The sequence below is a fragment of the Rhopalosiphum maidis genome, chromosome 1 (genome assembly GCF_003676215.2).
Source record: "Rhopalosiphum maidis isolate BTI-1 chromosome 1, ASM367621v3, whole genome shotgun sequence".
NCBI lineage: Eukaryota > Metazoa > Arthropoda > Insecta > Hemiptera > Aphididae > Rhopalosiphum > Rhopalosiphum maidis.
Window position 1 is genome coordinate 42,053,318 of NC_040877.1, and position 24,109 is coordinate 42,077,426.

General features: G+C 31.1%; 2 protein-coding genes across 3 annotated transcripts; one reads left to right on the plus strand and one right to left on the minus strand.

Moving 5' to 3' along the window:
• Positions 1–7,274: 7,274 nt before the first annotated feature.
• On the plus strand, positions 7,275–20,575 carry LOC113549299 (neurogenic protein big brain). 2 transcript variants are annotated; one of them, XM_026950529.1, is made up of 7 exons: positions 7,276–7,931; positions 17,655–17,781; positions 17,931–18,132; positions 18,187–18,255; positions 19,696–19,798; positions 19,859–20,263; positions 20,331–20,575. In XM_026950529.1, the coding sequence occupies exons 1-7, from the start codon at positions 7,604–7,606 to the stop codon at positions 20,513–20,515; spliced, it is 1,419 nt and encodes a 472-aa protein (XP_026806330.1). In that variant the 5' UTR covers positions 7,276–7,603; the 3' UTR covers positions 20,516–20,575. The 2 variants fall into 2 exon arrangements, with proteins under 2 accessions (XP_026806329.1, XP_026806330.1); XM_026950528.1 differs by having other exon boundaries at positions 7,275–7,931; positions 17,931–18,255.
• An 81-nt stretch (positions 20,576–20,656) lies between these two features.
• Positions 20,657–23,617, minus strand: LOC113548801 (DNA primase large subunit-like). The gene is made up of 5 exons (XM_026949873.1): positions 23,547–23,617; positions 23,202–23,405; positions 21,652–21,905; positions 21,009–21,586; positions 20,657–20,943 (listed from the first exon to the last, which is right to left on the minus strand). Exons 2-5 carry the CDS (start codon positions 23,372–23,374, stop codon positions 20,689–20,691), a joined length of 1,260 nt encoding a protein of 419 aa, XP_026805674.1. The 5' UTR covers positions 23,375–23,405; positions 23,547–23,617; the 3' UTR covers positions 20,657–20,688.
• Between the last annotated feature and the right edge of the window lie 492 nt (positions 23,618–24,109).

Sequence of the window (24,109 nt, forward strand, 5' to 3'; positions counted from 1 at the left end):
GTATATAATAGTCAATAGAGCACAGTTTGAGAGTCACTGTTATAGGGCATAGGGTAATGAGTATAGGTATTAGGTACCTACAACATAGTATCTGTAAGTACCTATACTATACCAAAATATTAAAAATGCCAACGCCGGTAGACGGTCATACTATGTATTATGGTATCTTCTATGTCAAAATCCGTAATATACATAAATAAGTATAATACTACAATAATATGTACTACCTAGTGGCTAATATATTTTAAATTATACAGTCATAATAATAAAATAATACATAATAACAAATAATAATTAACGAATGATTGACGGACGGGCTTATCGCGCGAGCATATAAATATTATTATGTAATAGCCAATAGGCAGCAATTATATATCCGGTATACTCATCACGTGAGTATAATATTATAAAACGCAATTCACTACAATTATAATTATTTCTGCCAATATAATACCTATGTCCTGCCTCAATGGTATGTCGGTATCTATAAACAAACCGAATGTGTTATCGATAAGGTTCCTAGGTAAATATTATAGACTATAGAAATGGTACCTGCAGGAAATTCATGTTTTATTTGTATTTTTTAAAAGCATGATTTTTTATCCAATATATATTTTGTATATTACCAAACCTTGATAAGATTGAATGTTTTTGTCCCTTATTGTATGTCGGATCACCGCTCTCGTGGGAACACATCCAGTATAGGTACCCATCTCATTTAAAAAATTGAATTACACGATATTATTCTAAAAAAGTATGTTATAATTAACCAAGGAGCTCAGTCTACTGCTCGCTTCCTTCACCACCACCCATTGTGGGGAAGGAGTGTCAAGATCCCTCCTTCTAAGTTAGCTTACGCCGATTACCCTAAAAGTTTTGCTCATGCGACCTAAGGATGACCCCCGTTTGTGTCTTTAAATTTAATATGTGAAAAATAAAATAAACTTTTTAAGTATTTAATTAATAATAAATATTATTTATTTATTTATTTATTTATTTATTTATTTATTGGTTTCCACGGTACTTAATAATTATAAAAAATGTAATTTATAGTAGGTACTTACCTAAAATTTTTTTAAATTAATAATCAATATTATTACTTACAATCAACTACATTGTTTAATATTTATTAGTATATTAGTGATATAAAAAATCCGGATTATTCGGTTATCCGAATCCAAAATTTAAAATCTGAATAATTTAAATAATTCAAGTGTTCACATATATCTCATGATTATAAAGGAAGGTTTTAAAAATGTATAAAATATATAATTTCAAGTCTTGCCGACTTAAATAAAACACAGTCTAAAATTTATAAATTAAATTACAAATAACTAAGCAGCAAGTTTAAAATATCCAGATTATTTGGATTTTATCAGTTATACGATTTGGATACGGATATCCGGATTATCTGAATAGTATTGAAATCCAGATATTATACTGACACCAATAATATATATATATTATACACTTATTAGGTTTAAAATCATAAATAAATACAAAATTCTGTTAATTAATGTATTTATACTTATTTCCGATGTACACACACTAATATTATAATATATTTCCATGACCCATATTATTTATATAACAGCTATTAAAGTATGACCTATGTACTAATGTACCTACTGTTTACCGTTTAGCCGATCACGGATATTACTTTAAAGTCAATCTTAGTTCCTGCAGAGTAAGTATAATAATAATTTGTTGATATTCGTATATATCACTCACCAATCGCTTAAAACTTTTAACACTAGTGTCACAGAAATGTCGACGCGTATTTCAAATTTACAATATTTTTCTGTCAATTAGGTATATTTGTGAGAAAAATAATTGTTATAAAAGAACCGACAATAGATTAGTAGTGAAGATGACTTCGGTAATGTTCGATATCGTGAACGCATTCCACCAGATCAGTTGTCGAACGATCAAGGTGACATTTTTGAACAACACACACATATATATATATATTATTGTTATGAATAATTAAGTTATATATATTTAGTCATGAGTCACCGCATAGCCTAAATACTATGAGACTGGTTCGCAATCTTTATTTTAGCGCCTAAAGTTTTACAAATTAGTTTTAAAATATTCACAATTTAAATTAATTTAATAGACACATTACGAATAAATTTAAATTATTACTTACAATAAGAATAATTATAGTTGACCCAGGTGTGAAATATTATGAATTGTTAATTATTGATATTATCCTTATTAAAGGAGCATTTTTTGAGCAATTTATTAATCTGATTTATCGTACTATTATAATTTACTATGATATTGTCTATTACTTATTGTTTAGTCTATATATCTTTTATTTTTTTTCTGTAAACTGTAGTTTGTTAACTACTGTCTGATGAAAATAAAAATGCTTAAGGGCTCTAAAAGTTTTACATATTAATTGAAAATTAAACACACAATATTTTACTTTAAAAGTTTAAATGGATTCATTTAATAATAATAATAATATCCTAATATTAATAATAGTTTTCGAGAAAATTACTAGATAAACTATAATGATAAAGTTATGTAAGTGTACAACTTGAGGTTTTATATGTATTTAATATATTATATAAGGAGATGATTTATAAAGCATGCTTACCACAGTTGTTTATTTAATTAAATTATAATTTCGAATTTATTTAAACTTTTATTTTTGGAAACGTTAAGTACATTTAAAGATCATATTTTCAAATATTTAGATTTTTTATACCACTTAAGAAATAGGTATAATTTAGTGATGAAAATTAATTTTTTTACAAATTCGTAATATTGTTAATACTCACTGATGGTTTTTTTGAAAATTTTTATGCAGATAAATCTAAATTCAAACGAGTAATTTTTGAATTATTGAGCTGAAATAGATAATGCATATTATAGTCCATAATTAATATTTCCGTCCGTATTATAAAATATTGAACACAATAAAAAATTCACGATGTTTGAAAGGTAATTTGTTCACAAAAATAAATATTTGTACTTTATAAAACAAATCCCATCAGCTATGTATATAGTGTTTGTAGAAAACCGTCGATATATTGATATTTTTTATGTGAAAATTGTCACCGCATCAGATATATACGTGTATGCATATTATTTTATAGAATATACCGTTTTATTAAACGAGCCAGTATAGATATACGTCGCTCACTGCGCGTATTATCCTGATTGAAATTTTGAAGATAAAATAGCTGTAGCTGTTTACACAGAATATATAAATATATAATAATACGGCCGAGTCAAAAAATTCGGTGACGCGCATAGAAAATAATATTTATCTACGTAGTTTTCATACTGTTTATCAGCGTTTAACCATTCTGTGGGTTAGTGTATTAGCTATTGGTAAATACATTTAAAAATAAATAACATTTAACAGTAACACGTGCAGTAATGATGTATTATGATACAATAAACAAAGAATATCGATAATAAATTATGAAGACCGTTAAACGCGGTTTAGATTTGGTTTATCTGCAGATCTGTGTGCCATGACATTAATACATTATTTTGTTTAGCGACTACATTTTATTTTTAATTCCAACACGACACGGTCGAGAACGGTTTTATATACACGAAAACAATTAATTATCGAACTCGTTACTCACCATGCAATAGAATAAAACGAAGGCACAACCGTAATTATTCTTTCTTGGCGAGTTTTCACGATTAATTAACTGCAGCATGCTATGGAAATGTACGGTTACTTACCTATTAAATTGCTAATCCCATCTATATCCGTGTATTTCGGCCGATCATTCGTTTTGCTGGTTTTTTTTACTGTCACAATAATAATTTAATGTTTGGTATTTTTAATAGATAGGTACACATCCTATTGGTTGTTTATGCATCTATACACATTAACGCACACGTGAACTCGGTACTCGCGTGCCCTAAACGGTTTTATTACATATACGTCAATCGATCAAATAATGTGTATATTATTATAATTTATAATACGTGCATTACATCGATATATTTGTGTGTTATACTCCGGATTCATATAACACCTATGTATATAATATAATCGTATTGTCGACCGATTTGCTAATTCATACATGCGTACGTCAGTACGTCACCCATGTCGTCCTGCTGTTATTTATATGTATATTATAGGTATCTATATACCCACGTCCTACAGTTATATAAACGCTTATAGTAAGCCGAAAATGAATAAAATATGACGCATATTTATAGTACTATAATATTGGGTAAGGTACACGCGTAGACACACCTATGCATATCAATATTGGTTTTAACATTGCAATATATAAATCAAACATCGCGTCAGGTGCATCCATTGCGGTTGCTTACGTATTTTCGAAATAGCTGATGTCATTGGTAAAGATTTATACACATTATTCAGTTTTTTACCACGCATTAACCCTAGCTATTTTATTAAACATAAAATATATACATTTATTCCAATTCTAATTTTTGGAATATTTAGGTGTCCATGAAAGCTTTTATTTTCAAATGTGTGCCTCAATACTTATGTATTGTATTTCGGATTTCGTTAAACGCACATGATTTTTTTTTATAATATTATAATTATGGATATGTATAGGCATTTCAATTTATATTCAAAGAAGTGCTTATAGATTATGACTAATTAATTATTATATTATATGTACAATACATTGTTTATTGAATATTTAAATATATCATAACAAAATAATATAATAAACCAATATATAAGATATAGATGTTAGACATTATTAATTAAAATTGACAATCTCAATACGCTTTATTTACTATTAATTATTATCGATAACAATATAACTCGAATTTTGAGATTATTTGATTATTATTAATTTACTCAATGTTCAGAAAAATCATCAATCAATAATTAGGTAAAATAAAAGAGGTTATTATTTTAAAAGTAAATGTTTGTATCATATTAAGATGTTTAAAATACCATAAAAATGTAAGAATATTTAAAAATATTAAGGTTTTGGAAAACTCCAAAACTAAATATTTGAATAAATGTATAATCTAAATATATGGAAGGTGAATGCCGAATGGGGTAAACGTGGGTAAGTCTATAATATTTAGTATGATTCTAAAATACTCATTTACAATGTACATATGCATTATATGGTTTATAATAAGCATTCAGAATATTTTCTTATACCAAACCAGTAAAATGTATTTAATGTTCTTTTAATTTTTAAGAGTAAAAATATGTACATTTTAAATTGAATGAAAAAATGTCAAATATGTAGCGTTCAAGTAAGAAAAAAAAGTGAAAAAATAAAACGTAAATACGATGTGTTGTGTGGATTAATTGATCACGATAAAAAAATTATCTTGTATACCCACGTAACGAAATATGCGAGTTTTTGAGTTGTAAAATTTAACGTTCTATACTCGGAGGTGTTATAAATGTATACTGTGGAATTTCGCGAAACAAAACCAAAACAGGATTGAGAATTGAATTTTTTATTTTTTTATTATTATTGTTTTTGTTTAGTTCATTGCAGCGATACAGGGCCGCGTAGTATAATAGTTTTGGATGCTCCACGCGCGCGAGTCGTTATGTTATTTGTACGTGCTGAGTTGGGAGGGTTTGAAACGGCGGTGTCGAAATCGTTGTCACGCGTACATCCGTCGGCGGGGTGGATGATCGCGATGGGCTTGGTGGCAGACGTTATATTTCAAGTCAAAGGACCTGTGGAAAGAAAGAAGGAGAAACTCCGTGAGCGCAAGATTGTATATTTATGTGCCTACATATAATATATTATATACCAACCATTACATATATTTTTACAAAAACGTCAGCTGTTCTTGTGCATGAAGCATACTGTTTAGCTTATTCGGGGGTAACCCGCTAGGTATACCTATGTCCTATATATCGTATTCATCAGACGCGGACCGGCGTATAGTGTTTGCCAAAAATACAGATATGTTTGAAAAATCTCCGTCACCGTTGTCGTTGGACAAAAAAAGAAAAAAAAAAGAGAGAAAGAAAAGGAACCCGAATTTTTGTAATTCACAAAATAGGGGGAAGAATCTTTCGGCAGCGCAACATGTGTGCCTTGCGTGTGTCTCGCGTTCCTTTATATAATACATAATATACCATTATTATTATTATTTGTCTCTCCCCACATCCCCGCTACCGCACTCTTCGTGCGTACGTTTTATAAACACGAACAACTGGATTTGCAGCCATGAAATTATACTCTCCGCCGTTTCAGCTGCCTCGACGGCGACGACATAAGACGGTGGCAGCGGCGGCGGTTGTCGGTTCGGTGGAGCGCCTCCTGCAGTTTAAACGACGCGTATTATATATATATAATATAGTATACCTACATACTATACCGCTGCGATATTAGTAATAATATAATATAAACTAATGTCGTTAATAAATATTAAATAGTAATGACGGACTACGATATTCAATAGTAGCATATTACTACCGTAGGCTATGTTAAAATTATACACGCAGGTAATGGCTGCAACTGACGAGTTTATTATAATATGGTAATAATTGTATTATATTTTATAGACGATACGCATATTTCGTATGCGAACGGCGCGTGCACGTCATAAATAATACACATTTCCGTGTTGACGAGCAGTGCGTCGAGTTTTAGACCATATTATACAATATTATTATACATACCTATATAATATACTTATACCACAATATAAGTACAACGATTGATACTCGTAACGTATATAAGTATACTACCTATACCGCATCATAAGCCTCGGGGCCACGTCATATCTATATAGTATCTATACATTTAATATCGTAATATTACGTGCGACACAATTATTATTGCACGGCGCGCAGTGCGGTGTATTACAATAATAATATCGATTCACACAAAACTGGTTCATCGGCCAAATCGCGCGAGATGTGCAAGGTGTGTGCGCGTGTACTTATACCCGTACGGTATATTATATACCTAAATATACGCATAGTATAATGCTATGTACGTGTATAATAGTGCTTACGCCTATATATATATATCGAATAGCTTGGCTGTGCAGCCTGCAGCGGTCCGTCTCCTGTGGCACTCCCCCGCGACAGAGGGTTTAAAAAGAAATGCGCGCAGGGTGAACGCGACCCATTGTCGCCGCCGCGGCATGCACGCGGTCTTCCTGCAGTTCACTCTGTCTCGCACCACGCGCACACGCACCACTCGCACACACTCATCTGCTCCCCCACCCGTTTTCTGGGTTTTCGTTATTATTATATTATTTTTTTTTTTCGGCGGGCACGTTCGACACGACCGACGACCACCTGCCACCGACGGGCCCGTCCCGCGGCTGCAGTCGGCTCAATCGTCCGTCCGCTGTGTGGCGCGCGCTCATCGGCACACACCGCACCGCAGTCGATAAATAAAACACTATCATTTACGAGTGTGTAGGTTTACTCGCCGCACCGCACCTCACTGCCTATAACTTAACCGTCGCACTGTGTTATAGTTCAAAAATTAAAAAAATTAAAATAAAAAACGTAAACCGCCGTCGCCAGTCTGCAAGCAGGAGATAGCCAGGCGGTAGGCAATAGCCGCATATATATATATATATATATATACACATATAAATCGCGCCCACCTGCAGTCTCGTGTCTTCGCTGCCCACCGTCATGAAGCTCAAAGACGACGGCGCCCAAATGGACCACCACCTCAACATGATGCTGGAGCTGGTCGAGCGGCTGGAGCGGAACAGGTGGTCGGCGGGTTCGGGTGGCCGGCGGTGGCGGCCCGACGCCCGGCCGCCGCTGATGCCGCTCCAGGCCGAACTCCGTACGCTGGAGCTGTGGCGGTCCGTCATGGCCGAGTGTCTGGCCACGTTCCTGTACGTGGCCGTTGTCTGTGGCGCGGCCACTTCAGACGCTTCGCCGGTGCTCGGCGCGGCCGCCGCGTCCGGATTCACCATGCTCGCCCTGACCGTGTGCCTGCAAAACGTCTCCGGTAACGTACCGCACAATATATAACACGTATTGTTTAGGTGATTTTACTTAGTACCTACGCGATCTTTGTTCTTCTCTCCTTTCCGATCTTTCGTCTGACCAATCTGCTGTGTAGATCTCCGCGCAAGTCCATGCAGTCTCCCTTGTCGTAGTAACTGTATGTCCTTTTAAATCAAAATCATGTCTGCTCGTCCTTCCTGCATCTGTTTTTTCGTCGCATCCTGCTGTTCCGATGTCATCGACGCTTACGATTCCTTCGACCGTAGTGATTTTAATAAGCTCTCGTGTATACCCAACAATCTTAACTCTTCTGATTCTGATATGTCGTATTGGTTTTAAACCGCATTGTTGTTGTCATCACTGTCGGAGTTTGACGTTTAATAATGTTTTCTGCTGGTTTTAAAATGTATCTATATGAAAATGTATGTAGGACAAATTGTAGAACCAATCGTCTTGCAATCACGACTTGTGAACTGCTTGATTTGGATCTGTACTGTTATAATTATTTAGATTTTTCCAAGTATAAAACGTCTGTGATTACTAGTAATCGGTTTACAATTATGTATTTACGCATTTGACATACAATCGTCACTAAATTGCTATTGAACCTATCGTGTTATTTCACTGTAAGAGATTACGCTCAAAGCGGAATTCCTTTTATAATATTATGTTGGAGTAAATGCTTTTTATATATTAAATAAATTTATTCGTTTTAAATATCATATATAATCTATTTTCACGGTATACCGCTACAAGCAGCCACGTTGAGTTATAAAATAGACATCATTATCATCGACGAGTAAAGTTATTGTTGGCTAATAGTTGTCACATTACTATATAATGTGTCTATATTATGTATGCGTATTTTGTAAAATAAAAAAATTAATTTAATTTGATGATGGTGTGTATAAAATATGTTTTTATGAAATAATTTACGTACGGTATAGATACATCATACACGATATACACCCAAATTATGAGTATTTACCTACATATATATATATATACATAAAACACACACCCAAAAGGACGGTTGGAGGAGAATTGTGTAGATGAAGTTCGTTGTGAGAGAGTTATTAATAATATTTCGCTATAATCCTCAAAAACTGTCATGTGTTATTAGTTATTACCCATAGGCTATGACCCATATAATATTCTATACATCTACCTATATGTATACATAGATTATTATTATTATTATGTACTTATATGGGAGTGTATATGACTCGTAAATCAACGATTTATATTGAAAAAACAAATAAATATGAATAATGTTATTTATTATTTTTAACGGATACCAATAACTGTAACAGTGTTACTGTATTATGTTGTTATTGTAATGGTTAGATAATATCGTTTTGAATAGGTAAGGTATACACAGTGCACAGTCGAAAAGATTCTTTTGTTTTCGACGGATGTACAAATGCCGTTCTGGCACATTCCGCCTATAGCGCGTATTTGTATTATATTATAAGCATATAGATATACACAATACACCATATAACAGACAGTCTGTGTTTAACATCATTTACAGAATAATATAAATTATGTTCAAGAGTTCTGATTTTCTGAACAGCAATATTGTATGGCTAGCGCCTTCGCGGGCGTCAGCTGAAAGATTATTAGTCTTGAAAAACAATCTGAAGTCCCTAGCCTCAACGCGGCGGTCGTTCTGCACGAGTGGCAAAAATGTACTTGTTGTTATTTTTTTTTTTTATTCCGCAGCAAATTATAATTTATTATTATGTAAGACGAGTTATCGTCCAGAATACAAATGTCTGATTCAAGACTATCATTTATCTTCAATCCCTGAACAAGGATTTTCGGGCCGGGCGTGAATTGTAATTCGAACCTAGTTATTTCTATATAGGTATACATAATGATATCATAACATAATCTAAATTCTATACATTTAATAGAGAATAATAAAATGAAATACTCACCATTATAGAATATAGTGACTCTATACGTGTCGTATAAAATATAATAATGTGTGGCCGCTGTGTTTAAATTAATCACCACCCTTTTTAAACGCTGCGTTGCTGTCGCCTTTTGTATGAACGAAAATATTGGCACTCTTCGGCGGTTGATCGTCCGAACCGTAAAATTCGACATTTATCAAGTTTCTTCCCCTCACGAGTCACGAGCGTACATTTTATTTTACACGGTGTCTGTATTATAATACCTATATGTGTGTGTGTGTGTGTATGTTTATGTATAACAGGAACATATTTTACATCTAATGCCGCGGTGAAATATATTTCAATTCGTTTCTTTTGTATAGATTTGTAAATCAACTCGCTCGCCCTAAACATTTTGGAATTAATATACGTGTACATTTCGTGATTTTGCACATAATTGGTAGATATTTACCTGGTAACATTCACATAATAATTATAGGACTATGCCACGCCGACACACAGATGGCAGAAACAATAATATACATTCTAAACGAATACCGCAATTTATACCCGCATGATATACGACGGGATTTCGTATAGAAAAACACATGGTCAGCTGTAATCTAATGGTTTTTTTACGTGTGGAATTCGAGACGGTTAAATCTCACCGCGTTCTCGCGCGTTATTATTTGAAAACCAGACAAAGACAATAATACGAGTAGTGCATTTTGGGATCCCTTTGTGACGTATTATATAGGTACACGCATACGTCATCGTCTTTCCGATATCGTAACTTAATATATATATATATTGTGTATATGTGTGTGTTAAAAAATAAAAAGTTTATTGTAACCACTTTTTGGCAAAAGCATGACGTGACTTGTTTACAAGACATTCAAGTACAAAGCTAGATATTATTACGAGTAATAAGTGTCCAAAACTAAAAAAAAATACCAACAAAAATCTATTCATAAATTATTCATGTCGCTTATTGTCGTTATATATCGCTTGAACGAACTTTTGAGTTGTTGAAGCATGCGCGTCAATGGAATTGCAGCTTATTAGAATGTATATATTGGCATTGAAAAACGGCGACAATAATTGTTTAATCATTAGTCCATTTAATTTAATTAAAACGCGCGTGAATACGATTTGTTCACATCGAAAAAACGTGCCAGCTAGCTGTCTTGGATTTTAGCCAGAAGAATACACTTATGTAGTCTATATTGTATGCATATATAGTTCCTTTCTTCGCAGCGTCGGTAGTTTTAATTTGTTTGTTTTAAAAGAACTATTATGGTGATCAGAGACGACGAAACACTATATTATTATGTATGTATATACACATACACATACGTATATCATGTATAAATAAATATATATATTATATATATATCTACGACCCCACTGAATTGAATTAGTTTTTTTTTTTTTTACTGTCGTCGATTGACGTGTAGTGTGTATAGTATTCAAATGTGCTTCCCATGTGCAGCATGAATGGATCTTTCGTCTTTTCATACGACAAAAACAGCGAACTGAATGAAAATATGATTCAACTAAAACAACAACAAAACTTGTATAGAATATTAAAAAAAAACGTGTGTGCAGTTGCTTAATCGAAAACTTCGTTACGTATACTAATCTAAATAAAATAATTTTTGAATGTATAACGTCGTGTATATTCAATAGTTTAATAATAATAATAATAATAATAATAAATTAATGTATGTAGGTGCGACGAATTCAGAATTAATCATAAATATATATACAAATGAGTATTGGGCGCAGTAGACCTAAAATAGTGTAATATGTACAACAAGCGTGGAGGTTATAATAATTTATTATATTTATGTATGTATGCCTACTTTGCACCTGGTCTACGTGTGGACTCCGTTGCAATCGATGTTATGACATGGAAATGCCGGTGCTGTGTAATGCACGGTGTAGTGTTTTTGGTAGGAAGTTTTTTTTCTGTTATTATTTCGTTTCGTCGGAGGGTCGAAGTTTCACCTGCGCGATGTCACAGTTTCCGTGAACGAACGAAATCTACAGGGAACGCAAGCAACAATGAAATATATCATATAGTATACGCATTAAATCAAATAAAAAACAAAATGAGTTGAAATTTACACAAAATCTGTGCACGGTAATACGCTTTGTAACCGTAAGAAATTTTTACTTCCGATTGCGTACTCTACACGCTTATTTACACGTACTTATAAATTTTTATAAAGACATCGTTATGATGGATACATATGTATATAAAATTACTAAGCGTAAGACGCCTAAGCACAGTTTTTTACGAGCGAATTATAATTCACCCACGAAGGATTTTCGATTCGTGTGCGTAAAATTCGCGGACTCGTCGGGGGTGGCGCGCGTCGCGCGTGTACGCTAACACGTATTTTTCCAGTTATACAGCGCATCACGATAATATAATGCTTTGTTATACGCGTAACAGACCGCATACGGATTTTTTTTTATTAAGTCTATGTACCCGAACTAGATCGTTTACGACGAGTCACGGCGCGGTGTGTCAATGAACCACTGCCCCTACAATATATATATATATACGTCCCTATACCGCAGTGTTTAATTGGCCGGCGTGTAGGGTGGAACAATATAAACGATATATTATAATATACACGCGGTGCGCTATTATATATTATTATCGTATGTACACGGGCGCACATGTTCGCCACCGACCTGGTTCGCTGCTCTCGTAAAAAAAAAAAAAATAAATAAAAATTGCCCTCTTCGGTGTCGATAAAAAACCGTATCGGTTGACAATTGGCACTCGAGTCTATACCGATAAAATATGTGTATCAAGTATGAGGGCTGAAAGCGAATCGACGGGGTGGCGGCGGGTGGAATCGCGCGCGACAATGAGATAATGATTATGTCGGACGCGCGCATATATATATATATATATATGTATACATAAGAATTATACAATGTATATTATTATATTATTATTGGCGAGCATCTGTTGTACGTAAAAAAAAGGTTTTGACCCTCGTGTTCACGCGCGGCGGATTAATGCGAGTCGCGCAAAAACCGCGTACGTAACGATGCCACGCGCTTATAGTCGAGTCGGTACATAATATATTATACAGTCACGTCACCGAAAATCCTAACATTATAATATTATTATGGTCATTCACTAGGCTGCTAAGTTAGCCTGCTCGATTAACTCGTTAAAACAATTTTAAACTTAATTTTGAATCGTGTATTTTATGGGTTAATGTTTTATTTTTCCGTGGTTTTTATTAAGTATACCCCTAGAAATAGTTAGGTACTAAATTTGTTTTAATACTAAATTTAGTGTTTAGATATTCCTATAGTTTTGCTGTTTGAGTGATTATAATATAATTCATTAATTTAAATATATAAAAAAAATGAAATCATTAAACATTAATAGTACTTAAATATAAAAAAAGTAATTCGTCATATGTAATTTGTTTGATGTTTTCGTATAATAAAGTAATAATTTGATATTTAACTAGCTAATGCTTTATGTTACACCTATACACCTATTAATATATTATTATAGCGGTACAGTACCCATATTAGTACCTATATACTTACCTACCCCTAAGCACAATGAAATAATATAGGTACCTACACAATATAATGTAATACCATGTAAGCATTCAGCAATATGTACTTCTATCAAGTTAATATCACACACGTCTCTATATAACTAAACAATTTAATATGTTGTAAATTATATCATTTATATTATATTATAGTATTCAGTGCAATACAGCACAATGTATGCATACGCTACTTTCGATGCAAAAGTCAGAGTAGATAGGTGCTATGCGTAGACCATCAGAATACTGGGTAGGGCGAAAACAAATTGCCAGCTCAACCGCCGAAAGAAATTATAATTTTATATAGATGCCAAAAATATATATTTTCAAGAACTCTAACTGTGTTTTTGGCAGTCACGTCGGAACGTATTGCGTTTTTGTTGTGCTGCTGTTATTATAAACGTTAAAGAAAAAACAAAATTAGATAGCTGATTAAATTTAGCACCAGAAGTTTTTATCAATGACGATTCTTAAAAGTTTTTGCAAACATAAAATTATAGACACTTGACTTACTTATAGAATTTTAATATTTCGTCTATGATAGTGCCGTAGTCAGAGTTTTTTTTTTCCAAGGATACGAGATTTTCTTTTATTTCTTTTGGTAATGCTTGAATACACTTACTTATTACCTGTTGTTTTATGGCCCTCTAGCTTGTTTATTGAATAAACACAAAACTTTTACTTTTTCTTTCACAGTACTATTCGGTTAACAGTAATGGTTTACACTTCGAAAAATATATAAAATATATTATTGTAAACTGTTAAAATTATAACTTATACATTGTATTAATTTTCACCTAGATTGCAAAAAGCTCATTATAAAGGACAAATGGGAATAATGGGATGAATAAAAATAAAAAGATTGTAATGAAGCAAATTGAAACCAATTGAAAAGATTGTTATCAAATTATATGGGCTAGTGGGCTACCGAGGTTTAAAGTTACACATATCCATGGTCCAGTTGGTTCAGAATCAAAATATTCTGGTATAAGACGAAAGATTTTGTGATATCACCCATGAATGATAATTATATTAACTAATTTGAAAATCTTAATCCGCGGCACGAATTAAGATATTATGCGATATCTTAAGTGTGTTTCAGACCACATTCGTCTTATCCATAAACATTCTAGAATCGTAGATAATAATTATACAATAGCCAATAGTCAATAAAATATAGTATATTAACATTTTATTATAATAATCTATGGTCAATCAACTCAATTGCATATTATGAAAATAGGATTGCTAGGTAGGTATACATATAAATTAAGTGAATACTGATTATTGATGAATATGGTTATAAAATAAACCTTTTTATAAATTTAAATTTAAATTACAAATTATTCATCATAAATTTGCTTTGTAATACATTAATAAATAATAATATTAGATTTGTATGTACCTATTATAGTGTATAGGTACTATAGTACAGCACGTATTGATATTAAAAATAAAGTTTTTAGGGTTTGTGTGGTGCCCATATACCGTACTGGTATAATATATGATATTTGTACATATTGCATATAAAAAATAACTTGGTAAATAATTTCCAATTATAGTGACATTTTTTGATACTTGTAACAATCGTCCAATCAGTATGGAAATAATTACACCCACGATTGATAAACATTGTTTGGATTTGTGTACGCTACACATCTGTTTCTAATATTAATTTTTTAAGAACACGTCGCCTGAAGATCATTGTCTCGGAGTCCCTTACGGTTTCACACGTGTGAATATGTGACTTAAAAAAAACGCATTCAAGAAGATCGATTATTTAAATATATACTTAACTGGAAATTGTTTTTTCGAGGCAATTTAAAGGAGAAATATTATTATTGTCTCCAATGTTTCCTATTCCTATATCTTATATTATTCATACAATCCTTCTTTAATTCAAGTATTATTGTTTTAAATTACTTAAAACTATTTTAGATTTTGAGTGTAGTGATAAAAATTTTAGTTTAACAATGGTTAATGATGTTATTTATTCATTTTTGTGATTTTATTTATCATTCAGGACAAATTCTTCAATCTTTAACTGAGAATAGTTCCCGGTAGTAAATTGAATTTAGTTGGCACTTTTCAGGTGGGTTAAAGGTACAAATGTTCAGTAATACTTTTCAAAAATAAGTAATCGGAAAAAATAAAAATAACAACATTTTAGTTTTTGACAAATTTTTTTTGTTTATTTCAAAAATGAATAAATATCCAAATATTTATGTATAAAGTAAACTAGCATTATCTAGAAATGGTATAATTTTTAAAATATTTAGTGCTATAAAATTATTAAGTTTTATTAGTGTGTTTTAGATTTATGTCTTACAAAATGGTTATTATTTGTGAGTAAAAAAATTTGAAAATTTAGAATAAAATTCCTCGTAATTTATTCATACTGCAATAAAAATTCAATCACAATTTTATCGTAAGCATTTTAAGTTCAAATATTGATAAAATTAGTCAAATTCACGAATATTTACAAATTCAAACTTAATACATGGTTCATACAAATAAATTTCTTACTGGAAATTAAAAATGGTTGATGACAGAGTAGAGACGAACTGTCTCCGCTCAGAATCGTTTTTTTATAAATTAATTTGTCATTAAATTCAAATTTAATATATTCATTACAACAGTGATCTAATCATAGGTAAAGTATACCGTAGACTCGACTCAATAACATCAAGACTTTTCCGGTTTTTTATCAATAATAACTGGGTAGGTACAAATGTAGAACTAAGTTAACAACATTCAATAAGAATAATACCTATGTAATAAAAATCATTGTGTACCACTAAACGGTATTAACATTATAGCCGAGAACTAACACGGTATCGTGGTGATAAGATAAGTTAGCAAACAACCAACTAGTCACAATAATGTGAAAATGTGAAATATACAAATAAAATATTTTAAGTAGGTAGTTAAATGCAATATTGTAAAAAAAAAGAATAAATAATAGAATGAATATAATTTAGAGTCTGTAAACAAACCGACAATGTTTATATTAGTAAAAACAGGTAGGTATTAAAATATTAATAACATATTATCGTAGTCGAAGCCATGACAATCCTAACTGCTTAGGTAGGTACTTGTAATCTAACTACCTGTAATATACCTACTTGAACCGTTAAAAAATAACGTACATACATGCGTATTTTTAGCACTGTATATAGTTTTTAGGTAGGTAGTAAACAATTGTTGCTTAATTATTGTTCGAAATGTATTTCGACTAATTTATATTTATAAAATTGTAGCTGTAGCTAGTACAGTCTGTAAGTAAATAACCTTGAAAATAAAAACATCAATGTATATAAGATTAAAAATATTAATTATAATAAAAATAATATAATAATATAATATAGATATATATTATTAATCTACCGGTTATCTGTTATTGAATTACTAATATTGATTAATACAATTTGAAACATAAATAACAATTAAATCTATTTTTTAAATGATATACTTACTTGTACTTCGTAGAGCTATAAATGCCTTCAACTCATTAAATTTATTGTATTTATTTTATTTTTAATATTTATGGAACTTAAAATTAGTAAAATTATCTTTGTTTTCTAGAATTAGTTAAAAATGTTATTTTTTTAGAACAAAATACACTTTACTAAAAGAGCGTTTTGGCCATTTGTTCTTACCAATGTATTTATATTAAATATTCTATATATATATATAATATATATCTATTTATTAATCATCAGGGCCGGATGTAGCATATTTTTAACCCGGGGAAAAGTATAAAATTAGTACCCTCTTATAAATCAGCTCCCTCTATTATACCACTGTTATTCGGTAATTTGGTGTCTCCTGCTCAAGACTTCCGGGCCAAGTGACCCGGTTCACTCTCCCCTAGATCCGTCCCTACCAACCATACAAAGAATAGTTAGGGCAGTGTTTTCCAACCTTTTTGTAATGATGATCTACAAATTTATTGTTTGTTGGGTACGCGACCCTCACTAGAAAAAAAATTGCCTAGGTTTTTTACATAATATATAGTTGTCTAATTAGTTTACGAACACCTCAGTCGTGACCAAATGTTGGATCACGACCCATAGCTTGAGAAACACTGCATTAGGTTATACTTACTTAATGCGCCGATATATAAGGCCTTAAAATATTAGTATATATCTTTCCGTGTACTTTTGAGAATTTATTCAATTGATATCATTGGTCATTTTTAATTGATAATAAATGTTTTTTTTTCAGGAGGGCACATAAATCCTGCTTTAACCACCGCCATGTTGATCACAAGAAGGATAAGCCCCGTAAGAGCTGTCATGTTCATAGCCGCACAATGTGGTGGCGCAGTAGGAGGCGCGGCGATAATCTACAGGTAAACAATATTTACGTCCCGCCGTATCATATTATTATGTATGTCGTATGATATTATATAGATCGTTAGGTATTCATTATTTTACTTGTGCTCTCTGTATCACGTACGTGATATCAAATTCTCTACATCACGGTACTATCGGTTTCCAGCGTTTCCGCTCGCAACTACTTCACCAGTCTGTACGACCTGCCAAATAGCAGCACGACCCCGTGGCAACGTTTCAGCTTGGGCTTGTTACTCATGTTCTTCATCGTGTTCACGTATTACGTGACTAATAATACATTTCACAAATGGACCGGAACTTCGGCAACGGCAATAGGAGCAGTGTACTTCGCGTGCGGTCTAGTGGCGGTAAGAGCAAATCCGATGATCCCTTATAAATACACTACGAGTAAATTTTTGCAGATGCCTTTTATTAATCCAGCCTGCGCGTTTGGACCGGCACTTGTGATGAATCATTGGGATAATCACTGGGTAAGTTCGATCAATTTTAATTGTTATTAATAATATGTTTTTATTCTGAAATCAAGTAAATCAGTAAGTAGGTACCTACTATAATTGGTTTTATGTGACACCGATGTACGAGCTTAGGGTCATTTTTATGACAGGGAAAGAGGATGTGAGCCAAGAGTGCAGTTTTAACAGCTGGTGTGAATGTTTCAGAATTAAATAAATTAAATTGTGTCTACTTACATAAAGTGAATTTATCGTGTGAAGTTAAAATTTAAATGTTAAAAAGTGTATGTATGTTTTATCACGTGTACATACAAATATGAAATGTAAATATGTAATAGGTATAATATATATAAATTCATTCATGATTCACACATCCGTTGATTTGAAGTTATTGCCTTTTGAAGTTTGCTAATATACCTACCTACTATTTGTTATGCGTATCAAGTAGATACCGCCCCACCACGTAGTATTGTGCGGAAGCGTGCAATATTGAATACTGATTTTGGCTTTGCTGATTAAAGTATTAGTCTGATAAGTGAAAACACTTTCAACTTTTTAATTCCTATAAATAACTTTTAAATCTCTATCGTTCATCTAACGGTTCATAATAAATGTTGATAAATAAATAATTTTTAGTTAATACTTTTAATATTTTCATATTGGACCTATTTTATACAGAATAAAATAACCACGATATGCGGTAGAGGGGGAAGTGGATGATGCTCAATCGAACTTTAAAATGGGTGAAATATCTCTTTTTCGGTTATGAAAACATAGGAAAAAATTAAATATTTGATGTTGGGACATATGGCTCGAGTATAGCTCAAAATGGCAATCATAAACGATACCTCAATATTGAATTTAATATTTTCGTTAGGCACCTATAATCTTATATAAAAATGGTTGGTGTATTCAATATTTTTTCGCACCATAAACCATGTCAATAAAAAATATAAAGTAGGTATTACAACAGGTAATTGAAGTATGACACATTGTTAAAATACAATGGAGTGATGGATGCGCGTTTCAACAGCTAATACGACGGCGTTCAAGACTTCAAGTACCAATGTAGTGTGCGACGTGGTTACCTACTATACCTGTTACCTCGCGTAACAAATAGAAAATCACAAACTTTAAAAATACTGAATATTCGGAAGTTCATATTTAAAATATTTTAAAATCGTAGTAAACTTAATTCAAATCGAATTTTAAATGGTGGGCCTGACAAATAAAAAGTGTATGCAAGACATCAAAAATAAATATTTTGAAATAATGGGTTAAGAATTATGTAAAGAAATACTTACAAATAATTTTTAGATAAACATATAAATTATGTATTTACCATAATACAAATATTGCTTTAGTTACCGATAAATATGAAGTAGGTATATTAAATGGATCTTCACTAAACACTTATTTTTATAATTTTTCAACATTATTAAATTACTTAATCTGCAGGTTTATTGGTTTGGGCCAGGAGCAGGAGGAATCATTGCAGGTGTAGTGTATGATTTAATATTCAATCCACAAAAACGAAAAGCGACGATAGACGATTTGAATGGTAAGATTACATATTGTACAGTTGAAAAAAATCAAATTAATAATATACATACTTTTATAGATGATGAGAATTTGTGTCAGATACAAGTACCTCATAAAATTATTCGACCGGCTCTTTCTCCTCCAACTCTATCTGCTGATTTAGATTTGCCAGAGCCTTTGTACGAAGGGAGTAGATCGCTATACACCCGTTCACCGGTTTTGACCCGTGCAAATTTAAGTCGTTCACAGTCACTATACCATTCAAAATCCACCCATAACTTGCCACCTCGTGATTACTTGCCAAGACCAGGGCCATTATTACCAGCACAATCATTATATCCACTGACAACGGCAGCTACTACAACGTGCAATGATAGAACAGATAGGCCCGACAGGCAAAATCAACAGAACCAACAAAGGCAATATGAACCTACGTACAGTGCTAGGAATTCGTCAACAGTCAACGCTAGTGGTATCCATAATGGTTAGTAGCTTATAAAACTGATTGTAATGAAAGTGTTAACATTATTGCATTTTAAAAATATTTTTAGGAATGTATCCAAAAAGTAATAGGTCAGAAACATATAGGCAACCACCAAAAGATTCAGCAGATGATCTTTATGGAATTTATGGCAATTCTCAAAATAAATCACAAGCTCATCATGGTAATCATTCAAGGAGTGAGTATGTTTACCGATGGACACCACCAAATTCAGTTATGCACGAATACTCATGAACGTGTCAATATCTTATAATATGTACAGTTTGCTATGTGAATACTAATTTCTTAATTGTAAATTATTAAATGTAAATAAATTTTATGTAAATAAATACTGTAATGAAATTAGTAAATTGATATTTTATTTACTGTATACTTATTATATTATATAATCTATCTTAAGAATATATTTAACTAGTGGCTTTTTTTGAATTGAAAAAATACTGTGTTGGTGTATTATGATATAAAGGTTCTGACATTTTAAACAACTTATGTGCATACCAATGACATGCTTGGATAGGTTGATCACTATTCTTTAAATCATTCAAAATATTCATTTCTACATCATCGATAGATGTAAATTCATCTAAGAAACTTTTTAGTTTATCTTCACTATAATGTACAAATGGACAGCATCCTTCATCAGAAACTTGAATATTTTGCTTCTAAAATAAATTAAATTGTTACAATCAGAACTTGTTTAAAATCTCGAAAAATTGATGAAATATACCTGCATTAAAATACAAGATGTCATTTGATAATTTTTTTTTGATCCCAACATACCATAAGTATGCCGGACATTGTATTCTATTTGTTTGTGATGTTCATCCCATGAATGTGTGCATGTACTTATTAGATTTCCACACTTGGAATATTCCTGTTGAAATAACATTAAAGTCTGTTCTAAAGGTATGCCTATATCTTTTAAAAATAATGTCAACCGATAACGTGGATCATGTGCAAGTCGATGATTTGTGAATAATGAATTTAATGACAACAACATGCAAGGAGGCAATAATAATTTGTTTAAAGTGAGTTCTTCCAAGGATATTTGTTCATCAATATTTTTCCAAAAAGCTATTTTAGAATTGTAATACCCATTTATTTTCTCTTTGAGATATTCAATTTGTAAATTGTTATTATTCAAAGCAGACATAGAGCGACGGATTTTATGTAATGATTTGATATAAATTAAACGAAATAAATCAACTAATACACTGTTCCATTGATTACATGGTACAGTGGCAATGCCTTGATTAAGGTGCACTTTTCGATTGGAAACCAAAGTAGGGCATTTTTGCCAAGGAACTGAAAAAAAAAATTTGATTAGTCAAATATGAAAGAATTTTAAATAAAAATTTGTAATAACAAACCTTCAATAGAATGTATACTACAATGTTCATCGCATGATACATGCTGTTTATCCTTGTATTCTAAACAGAATTTAAGTAATACATCTATATTATCGTCCATAGCATTAAAAAGTCTAATATCATCTATAATTTTGATTAAGTATTTTCTTAAAAAATTTGGTTTCAATAAATTTAAACGTTCTGTGATTAAACGACATTCTCCTTCTATGACCATCTCCTTTAATGTATTGTCATCAGTTAAACTTACATGAGTTCTGAAAATATCAATAATATTATCTTTAAGTAAAAAATTCTTTGGAGCTAATTCTTTAACATAAAAAAATATTAAGTTATTATAATTTTACAAGTAAATATTCTTTTGTATCTTAATATAATATGAAAAACTAAATACCAATATATTATATATTACATATATTTACAGTAATATCTTACTATGATATAAATATAATTTTTATAAACTATTTAAAGTATAAAAAATACTTAACAATAAACTGTAATACAATGTATACAAATTTATATTAAATGAAAAAATACCAGTATTTATTCAAATTATTATGAAAAATGATTGAAATTTAATTTTTTAAATCAAACTAGATTAACTAAGTTGTTCAGTTTAACACACTAAATGAAGACAATTTAGTACTATAGGCATATTTAAGGGCACTGTTTTCTTCAATGGACCATAAAATGGCCAAAAATTGGTAAGTATACTGCAAAACTGTTTCTCAAATTTGGCAACTGCTTAGATTTGCTAAACCATTTAAGGAATTTTCTGTGACAATATTAACTTTATTTTTTCAAATAAAAACTAACCCTTTTTAATATAAATTTTTAAGCCAATTTAGTAATTATAAATCTAAATAAATTAAATTATGGTCCTTAGGTCCCTCCAAAAAAAAAAAAAATTGATTCTAGTTATATTTATGAATAAACAGCCAACAGGTATTCAGAGTTGATTTAATGACAAAATGTCAATATATTAAATCAGAGTATACTAAGTCAAGTACAGAATTATATGTAACTACATAATAATTTAAGCACTAGTAATAATAATCATAAATTCAGGATTTTTTTAATGCATAGCCACGATAAGACATCTTATATTCTTGAGTCTTGTTTTAATAAATCCTCCATACAAATTCATGTAAAGAAATGTTTATTAAGTTAACATTTACTTTAATAATATAGCCGACTTTTTGTAAATTTTAATTTATTAGTATTGTCTAGATAAAAATATTGTTATTTCAATTAGGTATTCATATTATCTGTCAATTAAATTTACTACTAATAAATAGAAAGGTATATAGTAAAATAATAAAAGTATAAATTGTACACATTTTTATGAATAGAAATTAGTAATAAACTATTATAAATTATAATAATAGTTGTAGTAGGTATTGTATAAATACTTTTTAATCAAATCGTTGAAATAATCAAAGACGTAAGTAAATTAATTAAATGTTTTGTTGCTTGATATCATACAACATAATTTTTAGTCTAGGTTTACAGTAGGTTTAATAAATATAAATAAGTAAAAATGAAGTTCATACCTAAGGCACAGAAATCCAGAGTAGTCCAAGAGCGTAGAATTTCTCAAATACTTCAAGTGCTTTTGTTTGCCACTTAATTTGGAATAAGTGGCAAAATGTCCTAAACGTGATAAAGCCGAATCTTCTACATCAATTACGGATACATTTATATCTGGTACTTGTAAATAAAACATTTTTTATTTTCATAATCTGACAAAAATAAACCTATAACCACAGATGGAAATAATACAATATACCTAGTATAATGTTAACTAATAATTATTATGTGATTATATTTAAATTCACAAATAAAAAATAATACTATAAGACAAAAACCGACAAGTTCAATATAATATTTTGTTTTACCGTCGTCTGTTATTTGTGTTCAATGTTCAGTGTACGTTTAAAACAATGGGTGCGCGGTGCTCCATTCTGTGTCGAATTTATCAGTTATAAATGTTATCAGTTATCACTTGTCTGTAAGCAGCTGATTGAATGCGAGGTTTGAATATCGTTTGTACAGATTACGTTATTATCATGGACCCGATTCAAGATATAGATCAGCAGCCGTGTAGTGTGCACTCATGTCTTACACCACAGAGTCATTGACTAATGTACAATTTCATCTTAATCCCTGGTTATTATTATTCTTCATCTTCGGTGATATCGTTTGATAATATAAATATGGGACTGAATTAAAATTTAAAAATGCCGCGGGATTTTGGTACATTAAGCTCGTTGCTCGGTGTTATAATGATACACCGTATAACTTAATGAACAATGAGTTACGATAACTGACAATTTATGGTTATTTATTTATAACTGTCTACATTGTGCAAGTGCCTAAGTTTAAAACTTAAAAGCTATCAGTCTATTACATTTTATTATCAATTAGATATTGATAAATTATTGTAAGTCTCTAGCCGAAA